The following is a 27,671-nucleotide window of genomic DNA, read 5'->3' as shown; positions in this document are numbered from 1 at the left end:
ACTTGAAAAGAATGTGATTTTCCAATTGGATATAGATTTCTACATATGTCCACCAAATCAAGCTTATATTGTTGTTCAACTTGTCTATATATTTACTAATTTTTTATCTCCTTGTGCTATTAATAACTGCAAAGAGGTTATATTAATGTCCCATTTTGATGCTTGATTTTTCAATTTCTCTCTAGCGTACTTAATCTTCCTTTATATATTTAGAAGTGTTTTTATGAGTGCATACAGGTTTATTTACTCTATGTACTAATTTTCTTTATTATTATAATGCTTTTATTGTCTTAAAGTTTTATTGTATAGGTGTTAATATAGCTGACCCAACTTTCTTTGGGTTGGCATTTACCTGGTATATCTTTTTCCATATTTTTTATTTTCAATCTTTCCTCATCTTTGTTTTAGATGTGTCCCTTTTAAAATGGCACATAGCTGGATTTTTAAAAATTTTATACAATCTGTTAACCTCTGCATTTTAACGGGTGAGTTTTGCTCATATATATTTTTTTATGTTTATTGATATATTGGAGTTTGTTTTTACCATCTTCTTTTTTATATTTGTCTCATTTTTTTCCTATGTTTTCCTTTTTCTCCTTGCCTCAGAAATTTTTTATTATCCTGTTTTCTTCTCCACACTACTGATTGTGCAAGATTGCATCTCAAGTGAACTGGCTGGCAGCAGGGTTAGTGTTTGAAATAGCAACCCATGGTCCAAAGAGGGGTTGGGGTGGGATATGACTTTTCTGAAAGGAGTCAGATTGGCAAGTAATGGGAGAGGAGGTGGGGAGCTGAGGAAGTCATGCGTGGTATATTCTTTACAAGTGTGAAATAAAGATGTCTGATGGGAACTGGAAGAAAGGGAAATGGGAGTGTGAGATCAATGAAGGCTTAAAAATAGAACCTGAAAAGACTAGGAAAAGGAACTGGACTAAGGGCAAGTAAAAAGACTCATGAATAACACAAAGGGTCCAGCTGAGGTTGGAGACTGAGGATTATGTAGGACTTGGGTATAGGAGCATACAAGGCAAGACTATATTATTGGTACAGGTTTGGGATTTTGATGGGCAGATGCAACAGAGGGATGAAGGTATATGCATATGGAAGATACTGGTGAGAGTAGTTCAAATGTTGAGCCATCTGGAGACCAGAATGGGTTGGAAAGGAAAATAAGTAGGAATCAAGTAGACCAAGAGAAAATGGGACATGGGCTCAAGAGACTGTGGTCTTGATTAGGTTGCAGAATAGGTATAGTGAGAGTGTGCTATGGTCAGAAAATGGGGATTCCTGAATTTAAGATTTTAGAAGAAGGTAATTCTGGTTGTTCAAGTCCATGAGAGCGAAAAACAAGAGATATACAGTATTAGCAGTTCCATTTTCTTATGGTGCTATCTTTCTTTCCTCAAGGATTTTCTTATTTCCCTGGATTTTGATGTTACTTGGTCTCATTATTGTGCCAATGTGCCTATCTCATCACAGAACTCTGCTGCCACTCCACAAATCTGACTTCATTCTCATTTCCAATGTGCCAGTAGTGCCATCTTTAGTCTTTAACTGCCAGGCAATTGGTGATATCTATTTTATCCATGAGCTGCTGATATTTTGGCCAGTGCTTCACTCATAGTCACCCATATGAGAATCAATTTGTACAATGCTTTTTAATTGCCCTGTTCAATATTTTATAATTGTTTTGGCCATGATCCTGCCTGGACAGGGCCAGTAGAGCACTAGCTCTAGAATCAGATTGCCTGGGTTTGAATCCCAGCAACTTCAGTTGCTTTTTGTTTATTAATGGGCAAGTTAACCCAACCTCTCCTGGGTCCTCATCTATAAAATGGGATAACAATAGTACTTCATTCTTGGGGTTGTTGTGAGGATTAAATTAGTTAATATATAAAGTACTTGTTGCCTGGCATATAGTAAATTCTCAATAAATGGAACTGGTGGGATGATGATAGTAATGATGATCAACAATAGTGGCAGCATATGCAGCACTATGTGCCAAATATTGTGTTAGGTGGTGGGCCAGATACATAGAAGAATATTGAAAAAGTCTTTGTTCTCGCAGTGTGTATATATTCTCCATGGGTATAAGAACTAAGAATTCTTGGGGCACCTGGGTATCTCAGTTGGTTAAGTGTCTGACTCTTGGTTTCCACTCAGGTCATCATCTCACGGTTAGTGGGATCAGACCCTGCATCAGGCTCTGCGATGACAATGCAGAGACTGCTTGGGATCCTATCTCCTTCTCTTTCTGCCCCTCCCCTGCTCACACTCTGTCTCTCTCTCCAAATAAATAAATAAATAAACATTAAAAAAAGAACTAATCATTCTTCCTCAAGATTATCTAAGAAAGGGTCTATGAAGGAAGCTTAGTATCTTATAGTTCAGTAAAGACCAGGAAATAGCCAAGTCAAGAAACTGTTGAGGTTTCAGGAACCTTGTAACTGTGCTGTGTTGTTTATACTCTCAATTGTCCTGTAGGTAATTAGTAAAACAAAACAAAAGAGTGAAAAAGGGCTCTTGGTCTAGTTTCAAGGGGGAGCAGAGAATGTAAATATGGGCCTCACTTCCTTTCTCACTGGGTCTACCCTGAGCTCTTTGACTCCTGTGACTACCAAATCTATACTTTCAGATACAGTCTCTCTTCCTGAGGACCAGCCCTGTGCCTCCAACAATTTTCTGGGTCTAATTACCTGGATGTCCTATATATAGTACAAACACAATTATGACTAAAATGAAACTTCTTGCCTTACTTCCATACCTGTGTCTTCTCTTATAGCTCTTATCACAGTTAAGATTATCACTAATCTACCAGTTGATAAACCCAGACATGCAAGGTGGGCATCTTTGACTTTGTCTTCCTTCTTCATCCTCTTAGTCACTCCATTCTGTCAGTTCTGCTTTGCAAACTTTATTCTCTGTTCTTTGTCTTGCTGCCCTGGTTTACACCTGCCCTGTAGCAGATTCATCAAGTATGTGTATTCGAAACATGTGTTCCAAATATTGTGATTAATTAACACACATTATTTCATTTTCTTGAGAACTTTTTGAGATAGGTCATTTTTGTGAATGAGAAACCAGAGGGTGACAGAAATAAAATGGCTTGCCAATTTGGTTAGAGGCACACTTAGTAAACTGAAATTGTCTTTTGTCTGGACTATTACAATAATCCTCCTGTCTCTTCTGAATTTTCTTTTTTGGTATTTAAAAGTAAGACACTTTTATGTAAAAAAATCATAACCATACAAAGCAAAAATTAAACGTTGCCCCTCCCAATTGTAGTCCCCAAGAAAAACCAATGATCATGGTTTTTGTTCCAGACCTTTTTTCTCTACATATGCAAATGTATGGATAAATACTTTATCAAAGGTATCATTCAATATAGTCTTGCAACTACCTTTTTTTCCACTCCAAGATGCATCTTCATACAGATCTACCACATTTTTTAAATGGTTGCATAATATGCGGTTATATGGAAGTATTATTTTGTTTAAAGAACTATTTTGTTTTGCTCTTACAAACGTTGCAGTAACATTCTTGTGTATATACCCTTGTATGCACATCTATATGGGTATTTCCATCAGGTACATTCTTAGAAGTGATATTGCTTGGCTAAGGAATGTACATATTTTACAATGTGTTATGTACTTCCAAATTGAACTTCAATTTGTCCTTTGAATCAGTCTTTCATACTATAGCTAGAGTGATCTCTGCAAGATGAATTTAATCACGTGATTTCTCAACATCAAAAACAAAGCAACACTAAAGATGTTTGATGGATTTCTATTGTCTTTGTAATAAATTTAAAAATTCTTAATTTTTAAGAGTGAGAGTTATAAAATTTAGCCCCCCCATCTTTGCTACCATTTCCCCCCACCAACAAAAATTTACTGTTTTATAATGAAAAATACACCTCTCTGTAAAACCTACCATGTATACAAATCTTTCTCTTCTCTCTCTATGCAAGATAGAATTAGTTATTTTCTTCTTTAGGTTCCCATAGCATTGAATTTATTATCCCTCTCATAGCACTTAGTACATTGTGCTGTTTTTATGTGTATCTGTCTCCCCTACTAGTCTGTGGACTTCTTAAGGACAGGAATTGTGTCTAACTCATCTCTATATACCTAGCACTTTGCACAATGCCTGTCAGAGTGGGTGCTTAACAAATGTGTGAAGACATTCTTGAAGTAGTGACAGCAATAAGAACTTTGGGAGATAGAATAGCTTATGGAAGTTTTGTAGTGTAGCATGAAGCTGAGTCCTGAGAACATGGAAGCTGGTCAGGAAAGGAAAAATGGCTTAAACTGGCAGGAGTCCCCATGTGGTTTTCTCCTCTACTACAGAGACCATCTGTCTGATTATTTGGATTAATACACTTGGGATGTGAGAACATTTAAAGTATTGAAAATTGGATGATTGAGGATCCACTTGGTAGAGGGGGAGTTTGACTCAGGTGTTCTGTGCTTATTCCAGACTAAGTGGCTTATGCTGAAAGACTCAACCCTTTTTCTTCAAAAATCAAAGCCTCTTCATTTTCAGGGCAGGATTCAGGTGGGAGTAGGAATAGTAAATAGGTCAGCTGCTTCAACGTTGTGTTTTTATCCTGACTTAAGGGGAAAGTAACCTATTAAAAGGCCCTAGGGCTGTGGTCTACTCTGGAGTAAATTATCTGTGTGAAATTAGTTCTTATCTTATTTCAGGCAACTCTGGTAACTCTGCTGGTCTGATTGCTTTGAAGAAAGAAGAGTAGAAGAAAAAATAGAATAAATCATGTCAGAGATACTTGACCTCTCTTTTTTGTCTGAGGTGGAGAGGGATTTGATCCTCAGTGTTCTACAACGAGATGAGGAGCTCCGGAAAGCAGATGAGAAAAGGATTAGGTAAGAGTTCCAGAAAAAAGCATGAGTTCCCAGACCTTTGACCAGTTTTATCTGAACCTCTCCTTACACCTCCCATGTGACTTTCAGAGGAACATGTGTGAGGTTTACAATTCCTCACTGGGTCAGGTTGGGCTCTGAAGTTGTTGCTTTCACAGAACCAAATAGTCTTACTGTCTCTGCCCCTCAACATCTCTCCATCCAACCTGTGCAGATCGCAAATGTGCTTGTGCTTCTGTTTGGGGTCTTGGCAGGCGACTGAAGAATGAGTTACTGGAGATAAAAAGGAAAGGGGCCAAGAGGGGAAGCCAGCACTATAGTGATCGGACCTGTGCTCGGTGCCAGGAAAGCCTTGGCCGTTTGACTCCCAAGACCAACACTTGTCGGGGCTGTAATCATCTGGTATGTCGGGACTGCAGAATCCAGGAAAGCAATAGTACCTGGAGGTGCAAGGTGTGCGCCAAGGAAATGTGAGTATCACCTATGGAGAGAGGAAATGAGGCCCCTGCTATGGTGAGAATTTCCCTCCTTGGCCTTTGTTAGCTGAATGATGAGGGCCATTTTTTTAAAATTCATCTGTCATTTTCTTCTATGCCTTCCCAGAGAGCTGAAGAAGGCAACTGGTGACTGGTTTTATGACCAGAAACTGAATCGCTTTGCTTACCACACAGGCAGTGAGATAATTAGGATGTCCCTGCGCCGTAAACCCTCAGGTACTGATCTTCCTGGAATTTTTTTTTTTTTGAGGTGCTTAACTTCAGTGATAGATCCTCAGGTGTGGAATCCTATTATGTTCTTACTGGTGGTAGTTTCACTTCATGGGCTCTGGGGGCGGGGGTGTAATATAAAGATAATACTGCCATCCCGTCTGCAAGTGTAATGTATTTCCCTTCCCCTCTCATCACCACCACCCTGCCATGCTTTTGTTTGTCTTGAAGTGAATAAAAGAGAGACAGTGGGACAGTCCCTTCTTCATCAGTCACAGATGGATGATATGTGGCCAGGAAGAAAGATCATTCAGGAGCAACAGAAGGAGCCCAGGTAAGAACTAGCAATCACTTTCAGAAATGCTACACATCCTTTTAATTCTATCATTTTTAACTTTCTTCTATTTAGAAAATAATAGTTGCTTATTACAGGAAAATTTGGAAAGTACAGAAAAGAATAAAGAAGGAGGGAAAAAATCCTAATCCCACTACCCACATGTAAACATTAACATTTTCTCATATTTACTCTGTTCTTTTAAGAACAATTTAAAGATGAATAAAAATGACACATACTTATTATTAAAAATTTAACTAGTATAGGAAACAATAAAGAAAGCAAAAAATTGCCCAAATTCCTACTACCACAGTATTCACATGTAAAAATTATTTCCAATACCTTTTGTGCATATATATAGATAGAAGGATGGGTGGGTAGACTGAAAAATCTGCATTATATTAGATCATAATATATACATTAAAAGCATGCTATTTAATTTTACTTGAATTTAACAGAATAAAACATTGAAAATTGAAGAATTGCTAATCTTCCAATGTTTCTTTACCATAAAAGATATTAGTCATTAACATCCCACTAAGTTTAAGAAAAAAAATATAAAAACCATTGAACAATCATTTTTTTCCTAGTATCTTTTTGGCAACAGCCTTATTGAAATACAATTCACATAACCATACAATTCACCCATTTATAGTGTATAATGCAGTGGTTTCTAATATGTTCACAGAATTGTGAAACCATCACCTCAATTGATTTTAGAACTTTTCATCACCTTAATAAAAAACCCTGTACTCTTTAGTTGCCACTCCCCCAACTTCCTTTTCCTTCCCCATCCCTCAACAATCACTGATCTTCTTTCTATCTCTGTATTTGCCTATTGTGGACATTTCATTTCAATGGAATCAAAGACTATGTGGTCCTTTGTGACTGTCTTCTCTCACTTAGCATAATGTTTTCAGGGTTCATCTATGTTATAGCGTGTAGCAGGACTTCATTTCTTTTCATTGACAAACAGTATTCTATTATATGTATATGCAATATTTATCCATTCATCTGTAGATGGGCATTTGGGTTGTTTTCACTTTTTGGCTATTATGAGTAACGCGGCTGTGAACTTTCACTGTGAGTTTTTGTATGAACATACATTTACATTTTTCTTAGGTAGATACCTAGCAGTGGAGTGCTTGGCCAGTCATTTAGTCATTTAAAAAATCTACCTGTTTCAATAATATCAGTGGACTGTCTGCTATGAAAGAGGAGGAAATTAGCTTTCTTACACTTCCTACCAATGCTTTCCCCTACTTCCTTTTTTTATTACTCAAATTACTTTTACTTTGTTAGCACTTATAACATTTACACCCTGCTGTGCAACCATAAATCATCTGCTTGTTTTTAATTTTTTTAATGTTTATTTATTTTTGAGAGAGAGAGCACACACGTGCCCACAGGAGCCCACACGAGCAAGTGGGGGAGGGGCAGAGAGAGAGGAAGATACAGAATCCGAAGCAGGCTCCAGGCTCTGAGCTATCACCACAGAGCCTGATGCGGGGCTTGAACCCACAAACCGTGAGATAGTGACCTGAGCCGAAGTCAGATGCTTAACGAACTGAGCCACCCAGGCGCCCCTGAATTAAATCTTTCTTCTGTTTTCTTAGCCATGACTTTTTGAACTTATGACTTGACACTTTACTCCTTATTTGGCTGCTGCTGGTGAATTGTTTTGGCTTTTATTTGTGTTTTTCCCCTACATTTCCCTCAGCCAAAGAGAAATAACTTAATCATATTTTATATGATTGATGAAAAGCAATATAATATAGAAATATGTAAAATGAGTCCCCTGTAGCCTCACTGCTTCTGCCCCCAGCTATTATCATTAATAGTCATTACTAGTTTTGTTGTATGGACTACCATAACTGTCTAAATGTATAAATATGGATTGGATTCTTATATTTTTCATTTCTTTTTAAAAAAGGATTATACTACATACATGTTAATAAATGATAATAAATGAAAGAGAAAGAACTTTGAAAACTCCATAATATAGATAATCCAGTAGAAAATTGGAAAAGTATTTGAACAGACATTTTTCCAAAGACACTATATAGATGTCAAATGATGCTCAACATCTTTAATTAGAGAAATGCAAATTAAAATCATAATAGGATACTACTGTATACCCACTAGAATAGCTAAAATTAAAAAACAGACCATACCAATTGTTGGTGAGAATGTAAAACAACTGGAATTTTCATACACTGCTGGTGGGAACGTGGAACAGTACAGCCACTTTGAAAAACAGTTTAGTAGTAGTTTACTTAAATGTGCACTGCCTTGTCATTCAGCCATCCCATTCCTCAGTATTTACTCCAGAGAAGTGAAAGCGTATTTCCATGCAAAGACTTGTACATGAATATTCATAGCAGCTTTGTTTGTAATAGCCAAATGCTGGAAACAACTCAAATGTCTACCAATAGGGTAAAGGGATAAATCGTGGCTTATTTTTACAGTGGAATACTACTCAACAATGGAAAGGAATAAACTATTGATACAAAGAACAAAGAGACAAAAAACAACAAACAAAAAATAGAAGCTATACTGTATGATTCTACTTATATAAAATTCTAGAATATGCAATCCAAATTTTAGTGGCAGAAAGCAGATCAGCACTTTCTGTCTGGGGTCAGGTAGGGAGTGAGGAATGGATTATGAAGGAACAAGACGAAGCTTTTAAGAGTGATAGATGTGTTCACTAACTTAATTGTGGTAATGGTTTCACAAGTGTCTGTATATGTTAAAACTCATCAAATTGCACACTTAAACATGTGCAGTTTATTTATGTCAGTTATAACTCAAGGTGTAAATCACAGAAAAATATAACATCGACATCTTTCCATGTCAGCACTAAGGGTCTGGCTCATTCTTTTTGCTATCTGTATGGTATTTCCACACAGCTTTGGGTGGGTGACTCATCTGTTCTAGGTGATGAGGCCCCCTTCTTCCTTTGTGGATAAGGATAAGAATGGCTTTTATTTCCTGAATCTGATGAACACATCTGACATCATCGGTCAGAATGTAATTTCTGAAACCTGCTGCTTCTGGCTGTCTATGACCTCTTGTCTCATTGGACCCAGAAGACTTATTTACCATAAACATGGAAGCAGATTAAGTGGCCATAAATGACCTTTGCCATAAAATTATGGAGCCGCAGAGGTAATCAAATTCAGCCCTCTTATTTTTACAGAAAAGAAAGCAAGATAAGTGATTTACCTGAGATTATACAGGTAGTTAGAGCCCAGGACTAATCTCGTAGTCTACTTTTTACTGCACAGATGTCAATAATTGCCTTTTTTCCCCAGGGTTATTTGTATCATCTCTGAGTTAGTACATATTAATATTTAGGAAAAATACAAGCAGAAAACACACTCCATGAGTATTGTTCAACTACCTCTCTAGAGGAATGGTTCCTCTTTGGGTTCTTTATTCTTTGGAACAAAGGGGGGAAAAGAATGATTCTAAAGTAAAAATGAAATCAACTTCCCTGCTGTGCCTTAGACTATAAAGCTAATACATCTCTCAAGAAATGACTACTGTTTCATGCACACCCTAGGATTTCAAACCCTGCTGTTTTCATGAAGTTATTGCAAACATCATGTGATAACCTGGAAAGTTTATTATTTACTGCCTAAAACATTATAGATTCTGGTTACTTTGTTCTTTGTTCATTTAATAGTTCACTCATTTTTTTAAACAAATATCTATGAATACCTACTATTTGCCAGGCACCATTTTAGGCAGTGGGATACATTGGTAAATACAATAAAGTCCCTTGCTTGTGGAGCTTAGATTTGGGGGTGGATGGACACAGACAGTAATCAAATAAATATATCAGATGTTGACAAGTGCTATGAAGAAAATGAAGTAGGCTAAAGGGATAGGGAGTGCCAAGAAAACGTGTGTATATATGCTATTTCACTTAGGGTAACCAGGGAAAAGTCTTAATAACAAGGTGACATCTGAGCAAAGACATGAAGCAAGTGAGGGAGGAAGCAATCCCTGGGAGTACATGGGGGGAGTGCACTGTGGGCAGAGAAAGCAGAAGATATAAAGACCCGAAGGTGAGTTTGTATTTGGCACGTTTGGGTAATCTGGAACTGAATGGGCAAGGGGAGAACAGTAGGAGATGAGGACAGAGAAGGGATGAGAAGCAGATCATGTAAGACTTTGTTGGCACCTGTGAGGACCCTGTCTTTCACTCCGCATGAGGAGGAGGAGTCTGAATGACGTGATCTTTTTCTCTTTGTTTAAACTGAGGTTGAAAAAAAAAATAAAAAAAAAAAAAAAGGGGCGCCTGGGTGGCGCAGTCGGTTGAGCGTCCGACTTCAGCCAGGTCACGATCTCGTGGTCCGGGAGTTCGAGCCCCGCGTCGGGCTCTGGGCTGATGGCTCAGAGCCTGGAGCCTGTTTCGGATTCTGTGTCTCCCTCTCTCTCTGCCCCTCCCCCGTTCATGCTCTGTCTCTCTCTGTCCCAAAAATAAATAAACGTTGAAAAAAAAATTTAAAAAAAAAATAAAAAAAAAATAAACTGAGGTAAAATTCACATAACATACATTAAGCAGTGGCTCCCCATTTTCTCCAGTCTCTAGTCTGTTTTCTAGAGACACCAGATTTGCCTATTCTGGATCTTTCATATAAATGGAGTAATGCAAAATGTGTCTTGCTTATTTCACTTAGCATAATATTTTCAAAGTTCATTCATGTTGTAGCATGTATCAGAAGTTTCTTTCTTTTTATTGACAGTAAAGTTTCATTGTATGAATATACTATATTTTGTTTATACTTTCACCCATTGGTGGACATTTACACTGTTTCAACCTGTTGGCTATTATGAATAATGCTGCTATGAACATTCATGTACAAGTTTTTGTGTGGACATATGTTTTCAGTTCTCTTTGGTATATACCTAGAAGTGGAATTGCTGGGTCATATGGTAATTCTATATTTGGACTTATATGTTAAAAGTTCATTTTGACTGCTGTATTGAGGATAGATTGTATAGGGACAAGGGTAGAAGTAGGGAGTTCAGTCAGGAAGCTATTGTGATCATCCAGTAGCTAGATGATGCTGGTTTGGACCAAAAGTAGTGGCAGTGGGGGATGAGAACTGGTCAGATTCTACATACAATTGAAGATAGAGCCAAAGAGTGCCTGGGTGTCTCTGTCAGTTAAGCATTCGACTCTTGATTTTGGCTCAGGTCATGATCTCATGTTTCATGAGTTTGAGCCCTGTGTCAAGCTCCACACTAGCAGTACAGAGCCTGCGTGGGATTCTCTGTCTCCCTCTCTCTCTCCCCCTTCCCTGCTCATTCTCTCTTTCTCTCAAAATAAATAAATAAACATTAAAAAAAAGAAGAGAGAGCTAAGAGTATCTGCTAACAGATTGTATTTGTATTGTGAGAGAGTAAGGAGAGTCAAGGAAAATTAAGATCCTTGACCAGAGAATGAAAGGAGGAAGTTGTCAGTTGATGAAATTGAGGGGATAGCAGATTTGGGGGAGGATTAGGGCCTTAATCTTGTACTTGTTGTCTTTGAGATATCCAAACAGAGATGTGAAGTAGGCTATTGGAAATACCAGCCTGGCATTTGAGTGAGAGATAAATTTAGGAATTATTAGTTTATAGAGGATATTTAAAGCCATGAGACTAGATGAGATCATTTAGGGATAATTCTAGATATTGAAGAGAAGCAGTCTAAGGAATAAGCCTGGACATAATCCAAAAATTAGAGGTTTAGGAGATGAAGGACCAGCAAAGGAGCCTCAGAAAGAGACCCCAGCAAGGTCAGAGGACCAGGAGAGTGTCATGTCCTGGGAGTCAAGTGAAATTAGTTGAGATTCTTGAGGAAGAATGATTTTTCCCCTTTTCTTAACTGCTCTCACAAATTCCTTCAGTCCCAGGAATTGTGTTCTTCCCTTTAGAGATGAGAACTGCTGTTTTGAATGCCCATTCATTAAGCCGAGAAAGAATTCTGGTCTTCTGAATACTGTCTTTGAAACATACTAGTTATTTATGTGTATACATTAAGCCCCACTGAGAACATTCGGTCAACCAATATATGAGTGCCTCCCTGTACGGTAATTTCTCTTCTAGGCATTGGGAACACGGCAGTGAATAAGATTTGTAGTCACTGATCTCACAGAACTTAGTCTAATGGAGGAGAAAGACATTAAATAAATCATTTGTTTAAATTATTGAATAAATTAAATAATTTGAAAGACATAAATAATTACATATGTGATGACTGCTACCAAGAAATCAGGGTGCTTTAGGAGCATATAAGAAGGTTACCAATCTAGACTTGGAGTGGGGGCATAGTCAGAGAGACCTAGAGGAATTGACATACAAGGAGAGACCTGAAGAAGGAGTTGATTTAGCCAGGTGAAGAAAAGTGCTCATCATACAAAGAACATCCCAGGAAGAGACAAGAGTAAAAGGGAGAACTTTGGCATGGTCAAGGAACCAAAAGAGCTTAATCCTTCTGGAAATGTAAAGTATAAGGAGAGGTTGAGGGTGAAAGATGAGTCTGGAGAGGTGAGCAGGGGTCAAAATCATAAGGATTTTCTTGCCCTGCTGAGGAGTTTTAACTCAATTCCAACAGCAATGAGGAATTGCCGAAAAGTTTTAAAAGTATATACTCAGATATTTATCTTAGGAAGATCGCTTAGGCTACCACTGTGAATGGGTTGAAGGAAGCTTGACTCCCAGCAGGAGAGCCCACTTTCTTTACACATTGGCTCTTGGTTTTTATTCTAGCGTGCCATTTGAAGTGCCCAAGCTGAAAAGTGGAAAGAGTGCACTGGAGACTGAGAATGAGAGTCTGGATAGCTACACTGCTGACTCGGATAGCATGTCAAGGTGAAACCCCTGCGAGTCTCTGCACTTCTGCTCAACTGAAGTCTCCATTTTGTTGTCCAGCTCAGGATGCATGGGTCCTGTGCCTTCAGTGTTCCTGACTTCTGTCCTCAGCAAGTCAAACGAAGTATTTTCTCTGACCTTGCCACAAGTTTGTCAGTAGTACATTTACTGTTGGCTTTGAGCACAGCCTTCTGGAGCATGCTAACTTCCACAGGCTGCTGCATCTTGGAGTCTTCCTGGACCAGTAGCAACTGTCCCTGATGTCCCTTAGGAGGGGGGGAGTGAGTGCTTCTGTTTGTGCAAAGTTGATTATCTAATTGTTTGCATTCCTTCAAGGTAAATCAGATGTGAAGTTTACCTTCTGGATTTGGTTACTACAATCACCCCAAGCCAGTGGATCTCCTTCCATAGAGCTTCCATAGATGGGGAAGGTGAGGAGGTGATTTTGTTATAACTTCTGTATCTACCTCCAGGAGAGACTCTCTGGATAAATCTGGACTCTTTCCAGAATGGAAGAAGATGTCTGCACCCACATCTCAAGTAGAAAAGGTAAGCTTTAGGTATTGGTCCGTTGGGGTCTCTCTCTCTCTTTTCTCTTTCTTTTTCCCTTCTCAGGAATAGTTTACATCAAGAATTCAGTTAAATGAATTTTAGTTCAGATTCACTTGGGAGCATTTAAGGTTTGGTTGAAACATGTGAGAAAATAGGTTTTGTACTACTTCCTAGGATTAAATTCCTAAGATTAAATTAATCTTTCCTTTAACTTTGCATAATTTAGCAAAAGTCTGAGCCTTATTTTTTTTTTAATTTTTTAACATTTATTTATTATTGAGAGACCAAGACAGAGCATGAGCATGGGAGGGGCAGAGAGAGGAGGAGACACAGAATATGAAACAGAGTCTGAGCCTTATTCTTAAGTCAATTTTTTCCTTATTCATCCTCCACCTACCCAGCAGTCCTTTTCCATTTCCTGGCCCTCATTCCTTCCTAGGAAACTCAGCCTGGGGGTCAAAATGCAGTATCAATTGATGAGGGTGAAATGATATTTAAGAAGAACACCAGAAAAATCTTCAGGCCTTCAGGTAGGTTTAGCTTCATGGCCTTAGAGATTGAAGTTCTCAATACCCTGGATGGGTTCTTGGTACGGAGAAGAGTACGTTTCTTTTGATTTGGGTTTTTGCTCTTCCACTCAGAATACACTAAATCTGTTATTGATCTTCACCCGGAAGATGTGGGACATGAAAGTGGTTCCTTGGGAGACAGAAGCAAATCTGTCCCAGGCCTCAGTGTAGATATGGTAAGTACCCTTGTATTTCACTTGTCCACTCTATGAAATTTTATAAATCTAGAGCTGACCTTAGTACTTGATACTCTTAATTGACCTAATTCTTTAGGAAAGGGCAACATGAATCTTTATTGTAAAGTAAATCTTGTTGCTGAATTGCTTAAAGAAAAATACTGTCTTCATTGTCTCTTTCATCTTCAAATACATTGCTTGATATATAGTTGGGGTTCAAATAAATACTTATTTTGATTCAAATGTAAAGGGGTGGTTGGGTTGGGCAGACAAATGAGAAAAAGATATTCTTATTGTCTTTAAATTTGAGAAAGATGGTTGGAATATAGTTTGGAAACCTGAAATGGGAGACACAAAATAAGGATATGTGCATGCATGTGTACATGACACCTCAGAGTTTAGCAATAATTATGGCTCCCACCAAAGGAAGTTCATTAGTCTTTGAACTTTTTCTCATTTTATTAGCCCTGAATCTATATTTATTGTTCCAGGAAGAGGAAGAGGAAGAAGAAGACATTGACCATCTGGTGAAGCTGCATCGCCAGAAGCTAGCCAGAAGCAGCATGCGAAGTGGTTCGTCCATGGTAAGTTCTATTGGTTCTGTGGCTATAGACATGTTTGGGTACCAGGAATGAAGGAAGTATCTCTCTAGAGCAGAGTCAGGACCTGGGAATCATCCTAGTCACTCTTTCCAGGTAAGTGAGATACATTTGTTTATTCATATCCTCAGTTTAGATAATAGTTGCTTAGTGCACTGCTAGGTGATTTCCCTCAGCCTCTGCCCTGGAAGTAGTTAGGTAATTCGGTAATTAGGACTAGAGACATTCTTTATCACAGCTTTGTGAACAGTAAACCATAACTTCTCCTCTAAAAAGGTAACAGGCCATGAAGTGAGCAAGATAATATTTCTTCATCAGAGCCCACTCCAAATCTCACATTCAAAAGTATTGTCAGGGTGCCTGGGTGGCTCAGTTGGTTAAGCATCCAACTCTTGATTTTGGCTCAAGTCATGATTTCATGCTTTGTGAGATTGAGCCCCATGTTGGGCTCTGCGCTGACAGCTCAGAGCCTGCTTGGAATTCTCTCTCTTCCTCTCTCTCAAAATAAATAAATCAACATTTAAAAGAAAAAGAACATTGTCATGAGGGGACCCTGGCAGGGTTAATTGGCATCAGGGTATGATTAAGGAGTAACAATACAAATCAAAATCATAAAGTTAAAGGGACAGTAAAGAATTAGGGCCTAGTTCTGTCAGAAGTACAAAGATTTGTGTTTAGGGGACACAGAGTCAGGAACCAGAGTGATTAGGGTTTGTTTCTACTCACACACAGGAATAGAATGGCAGGCTTACAGAGACGACTACTACCTGAGAGGAAGAGGTATTTTCACCTCTGGTGGGATTCCTGCCCTCCACCATTCTTAAAGAATCACTTTTTCTATAGGTCTTGATAGGGATATGGTGGATAAAAGAAACCCAAAGATAATTGAGGCACTTTGTTTTAATGAGCAACTGACCCCCTCTAGCCAACATTTTAGTGTATGTAACATATTAAAACCATAGTTTCCTCCTACCTGTACTCCTTGTCTACCTTCTGGGACAAGTGAAAACTAAAAATAAAATTTATAAAAAGCAGGGAAGAAGAGAGACAGAACATAGGTGAGCCAAGAACTGATTATTAACCTCAATAATTATGAGTGTGCTACTAGGCTGTCTCATGCTCTGAGTACAAGCCTATTGGCAGTACTGGCTTATAGCAGGGACTTCTGAAGCTTTTGTTTTGTTCCGTGACTGTGGCTTTATTTTGAAGGAAGATGTGAGCAATGTGGGAGGGGAGTATGCCTTTACCAGATGTTTGTGGGTGCTTTATCTTCAGAGTACAATTGGCAGCATGATGAGTATCTATAGTGAAGCTGGCGATTTTGGAAACATCCTTGTGACCGGCAAGATCGCCTTTTCTCTCAAGTATGAGCAGCAAACACAGACTCTGGTCATCCATGTGAAGGAGTGCCACCAGCTGGCCTGTGCTGATGAAGCCAAGAAGCGCTCTAACCCGTGAGTGCTTCTGGAACCTGACCAATGCTCTGAGATGAGAGCTCAGACCCTGGCATCTATGTGGGCATTCTTGAACTGAGGTTATCACTTCCTGGGCAGACAGGGAGGTGTGACTGAGAGTGGTTAGGAAAGATATGGGAGATGGACCAGGACTGGGAAAATACAAGAAGGACATGTCTAAGAGGACTTGATGTGACATTTTCATTTCATCATGGCATATGTATATGGAAAGCAGAGAAGTGAAGAATGGGCTTCAGAAAAGACAACAAATGACTCCGTTCTCTCTTTGGTCTCTAGATATGTAAAGACTTATCTTCTGCCTGACAAGTCCCGCCAAGGAAAAAGAAAAACCAGCATCAAGCGGGACACTATCAATCCGCTATATGATGAGACTCTCAGAGTAAGTATCTAGACCCTGGGAGTAGAACTTGCCCTGTCTTATGTCTTATGTGGCAATTTCTCTGCTACACAGCTGGTTGACATGGCTTTCAGTGGCCATGTCTGTTTCTGAAGATGCACCATGGGCATCTGTTCATATACTAACTTCCCAGAGAACAAAGGTGATCTGGCTTTCTTGGATTGTTGTGAAATCGGAGGTTCATGTGACCACAAATATTTTAAAAAGTTATTTTGGATCAGGAGTTTCTGTGGCAATCCTTTTTGAATGTTCCATTGTTCTTTCATCCAGTCAAGGAAAAATTAATTTTCCAGGTCCTTCCATAGAATAGGGTAGGTTTTTGTTAAATGGGGTAAGTGGAGGCTTTCATGAAGGAAATTCAGAATTCTTAGGGATTAAAGTAATTTGGTATTCAGGATTATGGACTTTGGGTATGGTTGCTCAGATTTTTGAATAATCTTTTCTGAGGAATTACCACAAACTAATCATCCTGGGCTTCTTTTTTTTCACAGTATGAGATCCCAGAATCTCTCCTGGCTCAGAGGACTTTGCAATTCTCAGTTTGGCATCATGGTCGTTTTGGCAGAAACACTTTCCTTGGAGAGGCAGAGGTCCAGATGGATTCCTGGAAACTTGATAAGAAACTGGATCATTGCTTGCCTTTACATGGGAAGGTAGTCTGCTTTCACAACTTACACAGTTGGCTCTGAGGTAGCATTGTCTACATTGATCTCTGCTGGTACATATTGGTAGCGTCATTGAATGAAATCTTCTGTAGAGTTCTAGCGCACCCTGCTGGAGCTTCTGAGTTTGACAGTAATTTCAGATGCAATTGTAGGCCAGGCAAAGGATGAAGCCATAGTTTTCCTTTGAAAAGTCTTTCATGTGTGTGCCAAGCTTTGCCTCATAATGTTCCAGAGTTTGGGCATATTCTAACATACTAACTTGCATCTTTTCTCCAAGCTAACCTTTTGGGTGTATCCTAATCTATACTCCTTTTCCAAGCTAATCTTTTTACTAAAGCAGTGGGAAGTAAAGGAATTCATGGAGATCTAATTATTGTGCTCTTTGTCACACAAGCCAGGGACAATTTTACTTTGGAGATGGCATCTCAGGCGAGAATATAGCAGTATGCATTGTAGTGCCTGGGATCTGAGTGCAAACCTGGATTTGAATCCTGGTTCTGTTATTTGCCAGCTGGGTAAGTCACCTCTCTTATAAAATAACTTAGGTAAATCACTTAACTTCTGTGAGTCTTAGTTTACTCATCTACAAAATGGCGATAACAGTGCCTGGCATATAATGGACATTCAGTAGGTTACTGTCATTCTGGTTAAGATAAGATCGCTAAAACAGAGTTAGGATTTCTTGATAATACGAACTGTTCAATGGAAAAGTTCCTTGGTAAAATTTTTTTACACCACCATTTTAAATGCTAAAAGTATTATGTGTTACAGAGACTATCTTTGGAAAGATAGACAAGAAGCTAGTAGTAGTGGCTGCCTCTGGGAAGAGAGACTGAGATGAGAGAGCAGTTTAGTTTTCTCTGTATGCCCTTCCATGACGTTTGAGCTTTTTACCATGTCTGCATATGTTGCTTAAGAAATTAAGAATAAAAGGATTTCTGTGCACATGGTTAAAAATGAAAACAACACAGAAGTGTATAAAAAGAAAAGTACATTTCATTACCTATAAATAAACACTGTTATCAACTACTTTGATATCTTCATAGAGATTTGGTATTAAGCAGCATGGATATAAACGTAAGGATTTATACTTTTTTTCCTTTTTATGCAAATTGGCTTATATGAACCTCATCATGTACATGTCTTGAGTGTTTTAGTTTAACAATTGATTATTTATCATGGGCCTCTTTCTATGTCATCACTTACATATCTATCTCATTTTCATTGCTGTATAGTATTCTTTCATGTGCCTGTATAATAAATTGTTTGCTTTCTCTGCTGTTAAAACTATGCTGTAATATGTCTTGGCCTTCTTATGTGAATGTAACTATAGAAGAAATTTCTGGTGGTGGAATTGCTGAGTCAGAGGAAAAATACATGCAATATTTTGATAGCTACTGCCCTCCATGGAAAATATTAACAATGTTAAATCTGCCCCTTTAAATACTAATAAAAACAGTAAAACAATTATGACCAAGCTATAGCACATTATTAGAAATTTAGAATTTCTTAAGCATTTGGCACACAAGTCATTCTCTCAGGGGCCTACAGTTGATATAATTATATTGGAAACATCACCATAAACCATTATGAAGCACTGCCAATAAATGTGTCTTACATCAAAAGAAAAAAACTGCATTAAAATGGAGTCATTTGCTCTTAAAATATGCCACTGAAAAATTACACCAATTTCTAGCTAAGGCTGAACTCTAGTTTTTAAGAGTCTACTGAAGTTCACAATCTAGGAGTTAATAAATTCTGTAGACATTTATAAACATCAAAAAAGACTACTCCAGTATTACATAACTATTTTAACTTAAAACATTTTACATTTATTGTCTCTGATCTATCTTTACGTGCGTGCGTGCATGTGTGTGTGTCTCCTAGCAATCCATTTGCTCCCATTCAGTTTTCTCTTCCTGGCATCCACTTCCCTATTCTTTTGCATCTCTCCCATACGCTAAACTGTGCATTCTGGGTATGTGGTACATTTTTCCAAACCAGTGGGGATTATGCTTTCCTGGCATTGGTATACTCCGTGCTGAGGACCCCCAGCGAACACAGATGACAGGGTACATCTAGTCTGCACCAGCTCACATTCTAGATACCAAAGCAAAAAGAAAAGAACCATGCCAAGAGAGCCAATAGAGGGAAGCAATTCTGCTACCAGCAGCCAAAGATAATAGGCCACTTGCTGCTCATTCCAGTCATTCATTCATTCATTCATTCACTCACTCACTCTTACATTCATTCGGTAAATATTTCTGGAGCATCTCCTGTGTGCCAGATACTTTGCTAAGTGTCAGGCATACTAGGCTGAGCAAAAATAGGGTGATTCCTGTCCTCCTAGCATTGAGTGGTAGAGATAGCCATTAATCAAAAGTAATGTAAATAAATATAAAATTATAAATTGTGACATATTTAAATCCTTGCAGTGGAGCTCCCTCCGCCTAGCCCTCAAATCTTTGCAAGCTCTTTTTAGAAAAAATTGTGCTTTGTCTTTGAAAATCATATGAGTGATACATACCATTTTCTTTAAAAAGACACTGAAGATATACACACAGTAAAAAGTGAAAGCCCTCTCTCCTTTCCCCAGTCCACTCCTCTCTGTAGAATAAACAAGTGTTAAGTTTGTATGTATCCTTCTGGGTTTTTCTATGCAGTGTAGTATAGTGATTAAAAGCATAGACTCTGGAGCCAATCTGTCTGAATTTGAATCCTGCCTCTGCCAGTTGCTAACTGTATGATCTTGGCAAGTTACTTAACCTCTGTGTTCCATAACCTGTAAATGGGGATAATAGTACCTATCTCATAGGGACTGTCTTGAGGATTACACAAAATGATATACTTAAAGTACTTCTAACAGTGCTTGGCACATAGTAACTATTATACAAGTGATAATAATCATTATTTATATACATACATATTCACATGTACAGACATGAATATATTTTAATAAAAGTGGGAAACTTTTTATGCATTTCACTTTGCTGACTTAACAGTACACCTTGGCTATCTTTCTGAGTCAGCATGTATGGATTCCCTGCATTCTTTTTGATGATTGCATGCCGTAATCTATATGCCATACATGGCATTAAAATCACTCATTTAACCTTTCCTATATCGATTGCCATTTGGGTTGTTCCCACTTTTTGGCTCTTACTAACGATGTTGATAGCAAGACTCTTCACCATGGTGTCAGTCCCTGTGAGTTTGTGTGGCAACTTTGCTGGAAGACCTTTGAGGGTATTTGGAATCTAGTAACTGTATCCCCAAATTAGCAAAATAGTGGGAATTGTGGAAGACTTTGTTGGTTCTTCTGCAGCTCCTTCTAAAGGAACTGCCTTGGAAACCTGTGGCTGCCATGGCCTTGGGACCCTGGATTGTATTCACAAGCTGGATTCTCTTACATTATGAAGCTGTTCTTAGGGCTAATTTTAGAATCTCCTTAGCGAGAGGTCTCAATAACTCCTGAGAAGCCCAGCTTGACCTGTCGGGTTTCCCTGTGTTTCAGATCAGTGCTGAGTCCCCGACTGGCTTGCCATCACACAAAGGCGAGTTGGTGGTTTCACTGAAATACATCCCCGCCTCCAAACTCCCTGTTGGAGGTGACCGGAAAAAGAGTGAGTTTGGGGTGTGTGTGCTGGATTTAGCCCTTAGTGTTTTCTATGGGGTGTCTGTGAGATAGTGCAGCTGGTGGCTAGCACTGTTGGAGAGACCAGATTGAGAGGCTCCCTGGATCATCTACTGGGGAAGATTCCTTTACTGAGTAAGGCTTTTCTGCATTGTTTTCAGCCAGAAGGGAATATTTTAGGGTTAGCACTTATTATTTTAGGCTATTAAACTGACTTGAACTTGGTCTTGCTGTGGCAAGCTATTAAGAGGGCAGAATAGAACAGAAACTTCGGGGGTGAGAACGGGTGGTTGCAAGAGGTAGTGAAGTATGAGGGACAGGAAGGTCAAGGTTGAGGAAGAGTGAATCAACACACCAGGCACTGTGATAGTGACTGTGGATATGTAGATGAATAAGACATATTTGTCTTCCCCTGAAGAGCTTAGTTTAGCAAGAAAGAAAGACAGGAAAAGACCACCGATAATGGGAGTCCTGAATTCTCTTTGGTTATATGTGGGAGAGCTTCAAAGAAGAAGTAAGGATGAAACTGGACTTAAGATTTTACCAGGAAGAAAAGGAAGTGGGTGGGGTAGAAGGGCAGTTCCAGAAGAGATAGCAGGAGCAAAGGTTTTAAAAAGGCATGGTAAATGCCTTTAAAAAGGCAAGGTAAAGGGCTGTATGTAAGTAGTGAGGTAGTGACATGGGATCAAGATCAGTGGCACTGGAGTTACAGGAGTGGGGCTGGAATTGTTGATGAGGCTGGTGCCTAACTGAAACGGGCTTTGAACATAATGGTAAGGAGTTGAATTCGATCCATTTGTGCAATGAGAAGCCAGAGTTCTTAGAAAGATACCTGTAGCAAGGTCTAATCTATAGGACTTGGGGAATCAAAGAGATCCTCAAAAAGGGAGTGCAGAATGACTAGAGAAGAGAAGCAAGGACAACATTTTAAAGCATGAATAGAGGAAGAAAAGCCAGTGAGGGTAGAGGGTTATTAGGAAAGATATTGAAGAAGAAAAGAGTGGCGTCGTCAATAGTATTGGGATATCAGGCCAAAGAGGATTGAGAAGACATGGTGCATTGGCGTTAGGTTGAGTATTCAGTGGATAAGTGGAAGCAGAAGCCAGATTTCACCAGAAACTAGCCTGAGTGAATGAAGCAAAGAAGTAGAAGTAGTGAATGTGGGCTCTTTCTTTCAGGATACTTGTTGGTGAAAGAAAGGAGAAACATGGAGGATAGTTTGAGAAGGCAATAAGGGTAAAGGGAGATTTTCTTTTAAAAGGATTTTTAAAAGAAGAAGAAGAAGAAGAAAAAGAAGAAGAAGAAGAAGAGATATTAGTGTATATTTAGACTGGGGGATAGGACTGGTAGAGAAAGATATTAAAAATGGGAAGTGGGGATTGAAATTGATGACATCTGATGAGTCCTATGAAGTGGGCATGGGATCAAGAACACAGGTAGAGGTGTTCCCTTTTTAAAAACTCTTTAACAAATTTCAGGCAACTTTATTTCTCTAAACTCCCATTTTCTCATCTATAAAATAGGAATAATAGTACATATCTTATACGGTTGCTTTGAGAATTAAATGCTTAATGTAGGATCTGGCACATAGCCAGTTTTCTAAAAGTATTTGTTGCTGTTGTCCTTATTAATTGAGCACCTGTTGGTTACTGTCAGGCACTGTGTTAGGTCCTAAGACTCCAAGTCAGGTGTGGTCCATTTGTCACGAAGCTTGCTGCCTTTAGGGGCAAGGGATGGAAGGTGCTATATAGATAAAGATCAAGACAAATCTGAAGGTGTAGGGGCTCACTTGCTATGGCTGACATCCCTTACAGGTAAAGGTGGGGAAGGGGGAGAGCTCCAGGTGTGGATCAAAGAAGCCAAGAACCTGACGGCTGCCAAATCAGGAGGGACTTCAGACAGCTTTGTCAAGGGGTGAGTCCCTGGACCAGCATCAAACTAACCAGTTCTAGGACAAGAGAGCTAAGAGATGAACCCAATTTAACCTTTCTCTGTGGATATTATCCTTGTATATCCTACCACCTCCAGCAACCAACTTTGCTCCTGAAAATAGGTAACAGCGAAGCCTCCACAGCCACCTTTGTACTGGTCTAAGCTCAGTTTGGACTGTGACATAGTGTGGATTTCCAAAGAGGAGGGTGGTAAATAGGCTGGACTTTCCCTCTCTTATACACTTATGCTTTTAATTATTCCTGAATAAAAATCTGTGTCCCCTGACTATTAAGATTTAGGAACTCAGGACTTTGTTCTCCACAATATTTCAACAATGCCAGCTTTCCCCAAATTATACATCACCCCACTGACTTTTAAGGTCTCTTGAAAATCATGTTTGGCTAGGCCTATAGTTATTACTATTGATTTTATTTAAAGAGAACCTCATCCAATAGAAATGGAATCATGAGCACTGTTATATGTAAGCAATGAATCACTGGGTTCTACTCCTGAAGCCAATATTACACTGTATGTTAACTAACTTGAATTTAAATTAAAGAATGTAAAAAAATAAATAAATAAAAAAGAAAGAAAGAAAGAAATGGGATCCAATGTCTAACACCCATGTCTGGTAGAGTGTAGATAACAGTTTACTATAACATTATGTTAATTTTCTCTCCAGGTTAAAGGAATTGAATCAGGTGAATGATCTAGTGGAGGTAGTGAGAACTCTGCTTCAGCATATTCAAAGGAGGGAGTGTGTGTACTCGGATCTGAATGTTGACTTACCTGCCTGGGCTAGCTAGGGAAAGGGGAATTTAGATAGATAGTTACTTGCCAGGTTTGAGTAGGTTGTTGATTACTCCCCATCTTCTGCCAGATACCTCCTTCCCATGAGGAACAAGGCCAGTAAGCGTAAAACTCCTGTGATGAAGAAGACTCTGAATCCCCACTACAACCATACATTTGTCTACAATGGCGTGAGGCTGGAAGATCTACAACACATGTGCCTGGAACTGACTGTGTGGGACCGCGAGCCCATGGCCAGCAATGACTTCCTGGGAGGGGTCAGGCTGGGTGTTGGCACTGGTGAGAGCCTCTCTCCCATCCTGACTATTTTAAAGGCCTCTTATATATTTCACTCCTACTATACCCAGCCCCCTTCCTTCAAAGCTCCTCTATAACAAGAGTTGTCTTCTTTCCTTTCAGTTAACCTTTGGACAATATTTACTGAATGCCTACTATGTGCAGACCTAGGGGAAGGCTGAGCTCATGCACTGTTATCTGTACAGATAAATGTGACCCTGATGGCCAAGAATGCCATCATCCTACCACCAAAAAAGTCTAAAAACCTACCTGTATCTGTACTTATAATTTCCATCTTCCATTGTGTTATAATGAAAGAAGGGTCCTTTCTAGCAAAGGCCAAGCTCTTTACAAGTGTTGTGGATCACACCCTCACCTTCCTAACCTCACTTCTGGAATTTCTTCTCTCTCCTGTCTGATCACTTGCACTCTCTCTGCCTCCCTCCTGGAGGTGAACACAGATAACCTCTGGTATTTCCAATATTAAGAAACAGAAATAAATCTTTTATTGACCCCACATCCCCCTTCTAATTTCTTAAATTGTCTCTACTTCCTCACATCTCTTTTAGTGCTCAATCCACTGTGATCTGGCTTCTGTCTGACCACTTCACTGAGCAATTGCTCATGACAAAATTTTGTTTTCATCTTACAAGAATATTCATGCTATTTAACATAGCTGATCACTCCCATTTTCTTTTTTTTTTTTTAATTTTTTAATGTCTATTTTTGAAGGAGAGAGAGACAGAGTGTGAGCAGGGGAGGGGTAGAAGAGAGGGAGACACAGAATCCAAAGCAGGCTTCAGGCTCTGAGCTGTCAGCACAGAGCCTGACACGGGGCTCAAACCCATAACTGTGAGATCGTGACGTAAGTTGAAATTGGACACTTAGCTGACTGAGCCACCCAGGCACCCTGATCACTCCCCTTTTCTTAAAATACTTAGCTTCTACTGATACTACACTTTTCTTTGTGGGTTTCCCATTCTTTACCCATTCTAAATATTGGTGCTTTTCAAGACTTAATCTTGAATCCTCTTTCCCCTCTCTATAGTCTCTGCATGCCTGCAGCTTTTAATACTACTTGTATATTAATAAGTCATACAAAGCATTTAACACAAAGTGTCTAGAATGATGTTTTTACAAATGTAAGCCAGGTCATATCAGTCTCCTGTTTAAAACCCTTCAGTGGCTTACTACTGTACTTTAGAAGACAGTCCAAAGTTCTTGCCATTCTGACAGGCCCCTATAGATTCTGGACCCTTTGTTCCTTTATGATCCATCCTATATCACTCTCTTGCTTGCTCAGCCATGTTCCAAGCACAATGATTCTTTCTGTTCTCCAAATATACCAAACTTATTCCAATTTCATAATCTTTGCAATTATAGTTAACCTCAGTCAGGCTCCTTCCCATCTTTCAGAGCTTAACCCAAATGTCTCCTTGGACAGGCCCTCAGACCACTCCATCTAAACAAGGCCCTGATCTAGGCACTACAGATCATCCTGTTTATTTACTTCATGACATATATCTCATTATCTGAAGTATCTTGCCTTGCTTGTATATTTGCTGCTTTCCCTGTCCAAATATAAGCTGCCTGCAAGGCAGAACTTTTTTTGTTCACCACTGTATCTCCAGAGCCCAGAATAGTACCTGGTATACAGTAGGCACTCAATACATGTTTGTTGAAAGAATGAGTGTACAAAAGAATAGGAATGAGGCCACATACAATCTGAACTCTAGTCCTGGAATCTACAGCTAGAGAAAAAGCTGTTCAGCTGCTGCTGCTTCCTTTTTTTTTTTTTAATTTTTCAGTTAAGTTGGCAATAACAGCAGGGCAGTAGCTCTGGCATGAGGTGTCAGACACTTAGAGCTCTGTAATGGCCCCAGAATAAGAGGTCTGAAGCTACCATGTGCTGTTTGGAGTCCCATTTCATCAACTTGAAGTCTCCTGATAGAGTCTCAAGAGCACAGAAATAGCTTTTCGGGGTCAACAGGGAGCAGTTTACAGACTGTTGTCCCAGCAACCTATCTTCGTAGCACACTGTCTTTTACGGGATGGCTACCCTTGCTGTATAACCCTTCTTTTCTGGTGGGCTGTGGAGTGGGTTCCCTGTTCAGCTTCTTCTGGTGTTTCTCCTCAGGGATCAGTAATGGGGAAGTGGTAGACTGGATGGACTCGACTGGGGAAGAAGTGAGCCTGTGGCAGAAGATGCGACAGTACCCAGGGTCTTGGGCAGAAGGGACTTTGCACCTCCGTTCCTCGATGGCCAAGCAGAAGCTGGGCTTATGAGCCCCTGTCCTTCTATGCAGGTCTTGTCCTGTCCAGGGCAAGTCAGAGGAAGCGAAGAAACCAAGAGCAAAGATTTATATTTAGTGTATGTATGTGTGTGTGTGCATGTGTGTTATGTATGTATGTGTAATAAACATATATTTCTACAAATCTCATTATGTTAGAGTGATGAAAGTTTGTTCCTCTTTTTAAAGCAGGCTCAAGAATAAGGGTCTGTTTAAAATGTTTTCATTTGTGCATAATCTAGTATATTTCCAGAGTCCATTCTTTTATCTTTATGATGTTTAATTACCTTAAAAATCCTTTAAAACAAGTTTTTATCTCCTGTCTTGCAATTCTTTTCCTACTTCCCCAGGAAGCCCTGTCTACCTTTGGCATTTGTATAGGTCTGAGGCCAGGGCTCTGGGAAGCAGGGTTGGGTTACTAAAGACAGGAGAAGATGGGAGAGAGGTGAGTAGGTCTGCCCTTTCCTTTCCAATTTATGTTTTGAACTCTATTTTTACCTTGATATATTTCTGGAACTTGGTTTTTAACTCTTATTGTTTTTAAGCAATTTCCATATTACTTTGGTCTAATTGTTTTCTTTTAAATGCTAAGAAAATTCCTGTTTCTTCAAGCTCCATACACCTTCCCTAGACCTTTAGGGGACCCTTATAATGGAGCTTCTTTAGAAAAACACTTTAATTAGATAGTGGCCTTTTGACTGAATCATGGACATGTCCACAATGGCTTCTCAGTGGTCTCATAGGACCAGAGGGACTGACAGTGAAATGTCTCCCAGCCCATGCTGGATCTTTGCATTTTATACAGATACAGCTCTTGTTGGACAGCTCCTCATTTCTCTAATAAAAGACAAGATATCGTCACTCTCATATACCACATCTTTCTTAGCATTTGTGTCTGCATTGTGGTACCACACAGAATATGATGGACATACCATTACACCAGCCAGAATAGCCAAGTACTGTCTAAATTGGCCCAGTGTTTCTCCAGACTGGGCACGGTTAGGGCTCCAAGAGAATATGTTCAGAGAATCTACCAGTTATTCTGACTTCCTTCGTGAAGTGGTTTCACTTTCTATTTTTTCTGTTGTTTCCTATACTTGACCTAGATGTAACATGGGTGTGGTGTGCTGAGACCTTTCTAAGAAGGGTCTGGTGATCTAAGGTTCATTTTCTGAAACTCACTGTACCAAACTGACCTTGTTATTCTTGCAACAGTATCTACACAGAGTTGTTTGTAAAAGGAATGTATACTGGAGAAGAAATCCCTTTTGGTAGAGTCTGCTAGCTGACTCTCCTATAAGGCCACTGGACTAGGGGTGGCTGCAGTGGTTTCTATTGTACATGTGAACTGAATAGAGGAGTGTTTTTAAAAGGTTTGGTGTGGGTGTGGATTAATATTGTAACAGAAAGCATCATTTGGGATCCTGGGCTGTAACTTGCTCCTTTGTTCTCTACCCCCTGAAATGTATGTGTGCTTCAATAAAGCTTTTTCACCTGTCAA

General features: G+C 39.3%; 1 protein-coding gene across 1 annotated transcript; it reads left to right on the top strand.

Annotated features, from left to right (window-relative positions):
- Positions 1-376: 376 nt before the first annotated feature.
- SYTL4 (synaptotagmin like 4) lies at positions 377-27,671 on the top strand. The gene is made up of 18 exons (XM_043569577.1): positions 377-485; positions 607-686; positions 4,707-4,886; positions 5,138-5,353; positions 5,487-5,596; positions 5,822-5,924; positions 12,693-12,794; positions 13,268-13,343; positions 13,786-13,876; positions 13,988-14,091; positions 14,583-14,675; positions 15,966-16,144; positions 16,442-16,544; positions 17,054-17,215; positions 20,742-20,850; positions 22,676-22,775; positions 23,674-23,882; positions 26,017-27,671. The coding sequence occupies exons 3-18, from the start codon at positions 4,777-4,779 to the stop codon at positions 26,163-26,165; spliced, it is 2,016 nt and encodes a 671-aa protein (XP_043425512.1). The 5' UTR covers positions 377-485; positions 607-686; positions 4,707-4,776; the 3' UTR covers positions 26,166-27,671.

This window comes from Prionailurus bengalensis, chromosome X (assembly GCF_016509475.1).
Source record: "Prionailurus bengalensis isolate Pbe53 chromosome X, Fcat_Pben_1.1_paternal_pri, whole genome shotgun sequence".
Classification (NCBI taxonomy): Eukaryota; Metazoa; Chordata; class Mammalia; order Carnivora; family Felidae; genus Prionailurus; species Prionailurus bengalensis.
The sequence above is the reverse complement of the archived record's forward strand: the minus strand, read 5'-3'. Positions and strand labels throughout refer to the sequence as shown.

Excerpts from the sequence above, each read along its gene's own strand:
- SYTL4 (XM_043569577.1), top strand. The coding sequence starts at position 4,777 with ATGTCAGAGATACTTGACCTCTCTTTTTTGTCTGAGGTGGAGAGGGAT. Across the intron at positions 17,216-20,741 it reads GCTTGCCTTTACATGGGAAG|ATCAGTGCTGAGTCCCCGAC; the intron begins GTAGTCTGCTTT and ends CCTGTGTTTCAG. Across the intron at positions 20,851-22,675 it reads TGGAGGTGACCGGAAAAAGA|GTAAAGGTGGGGAAGGGGGA; the intron begins GTGAGTTTGGGG and ends CATCCCTTACAG.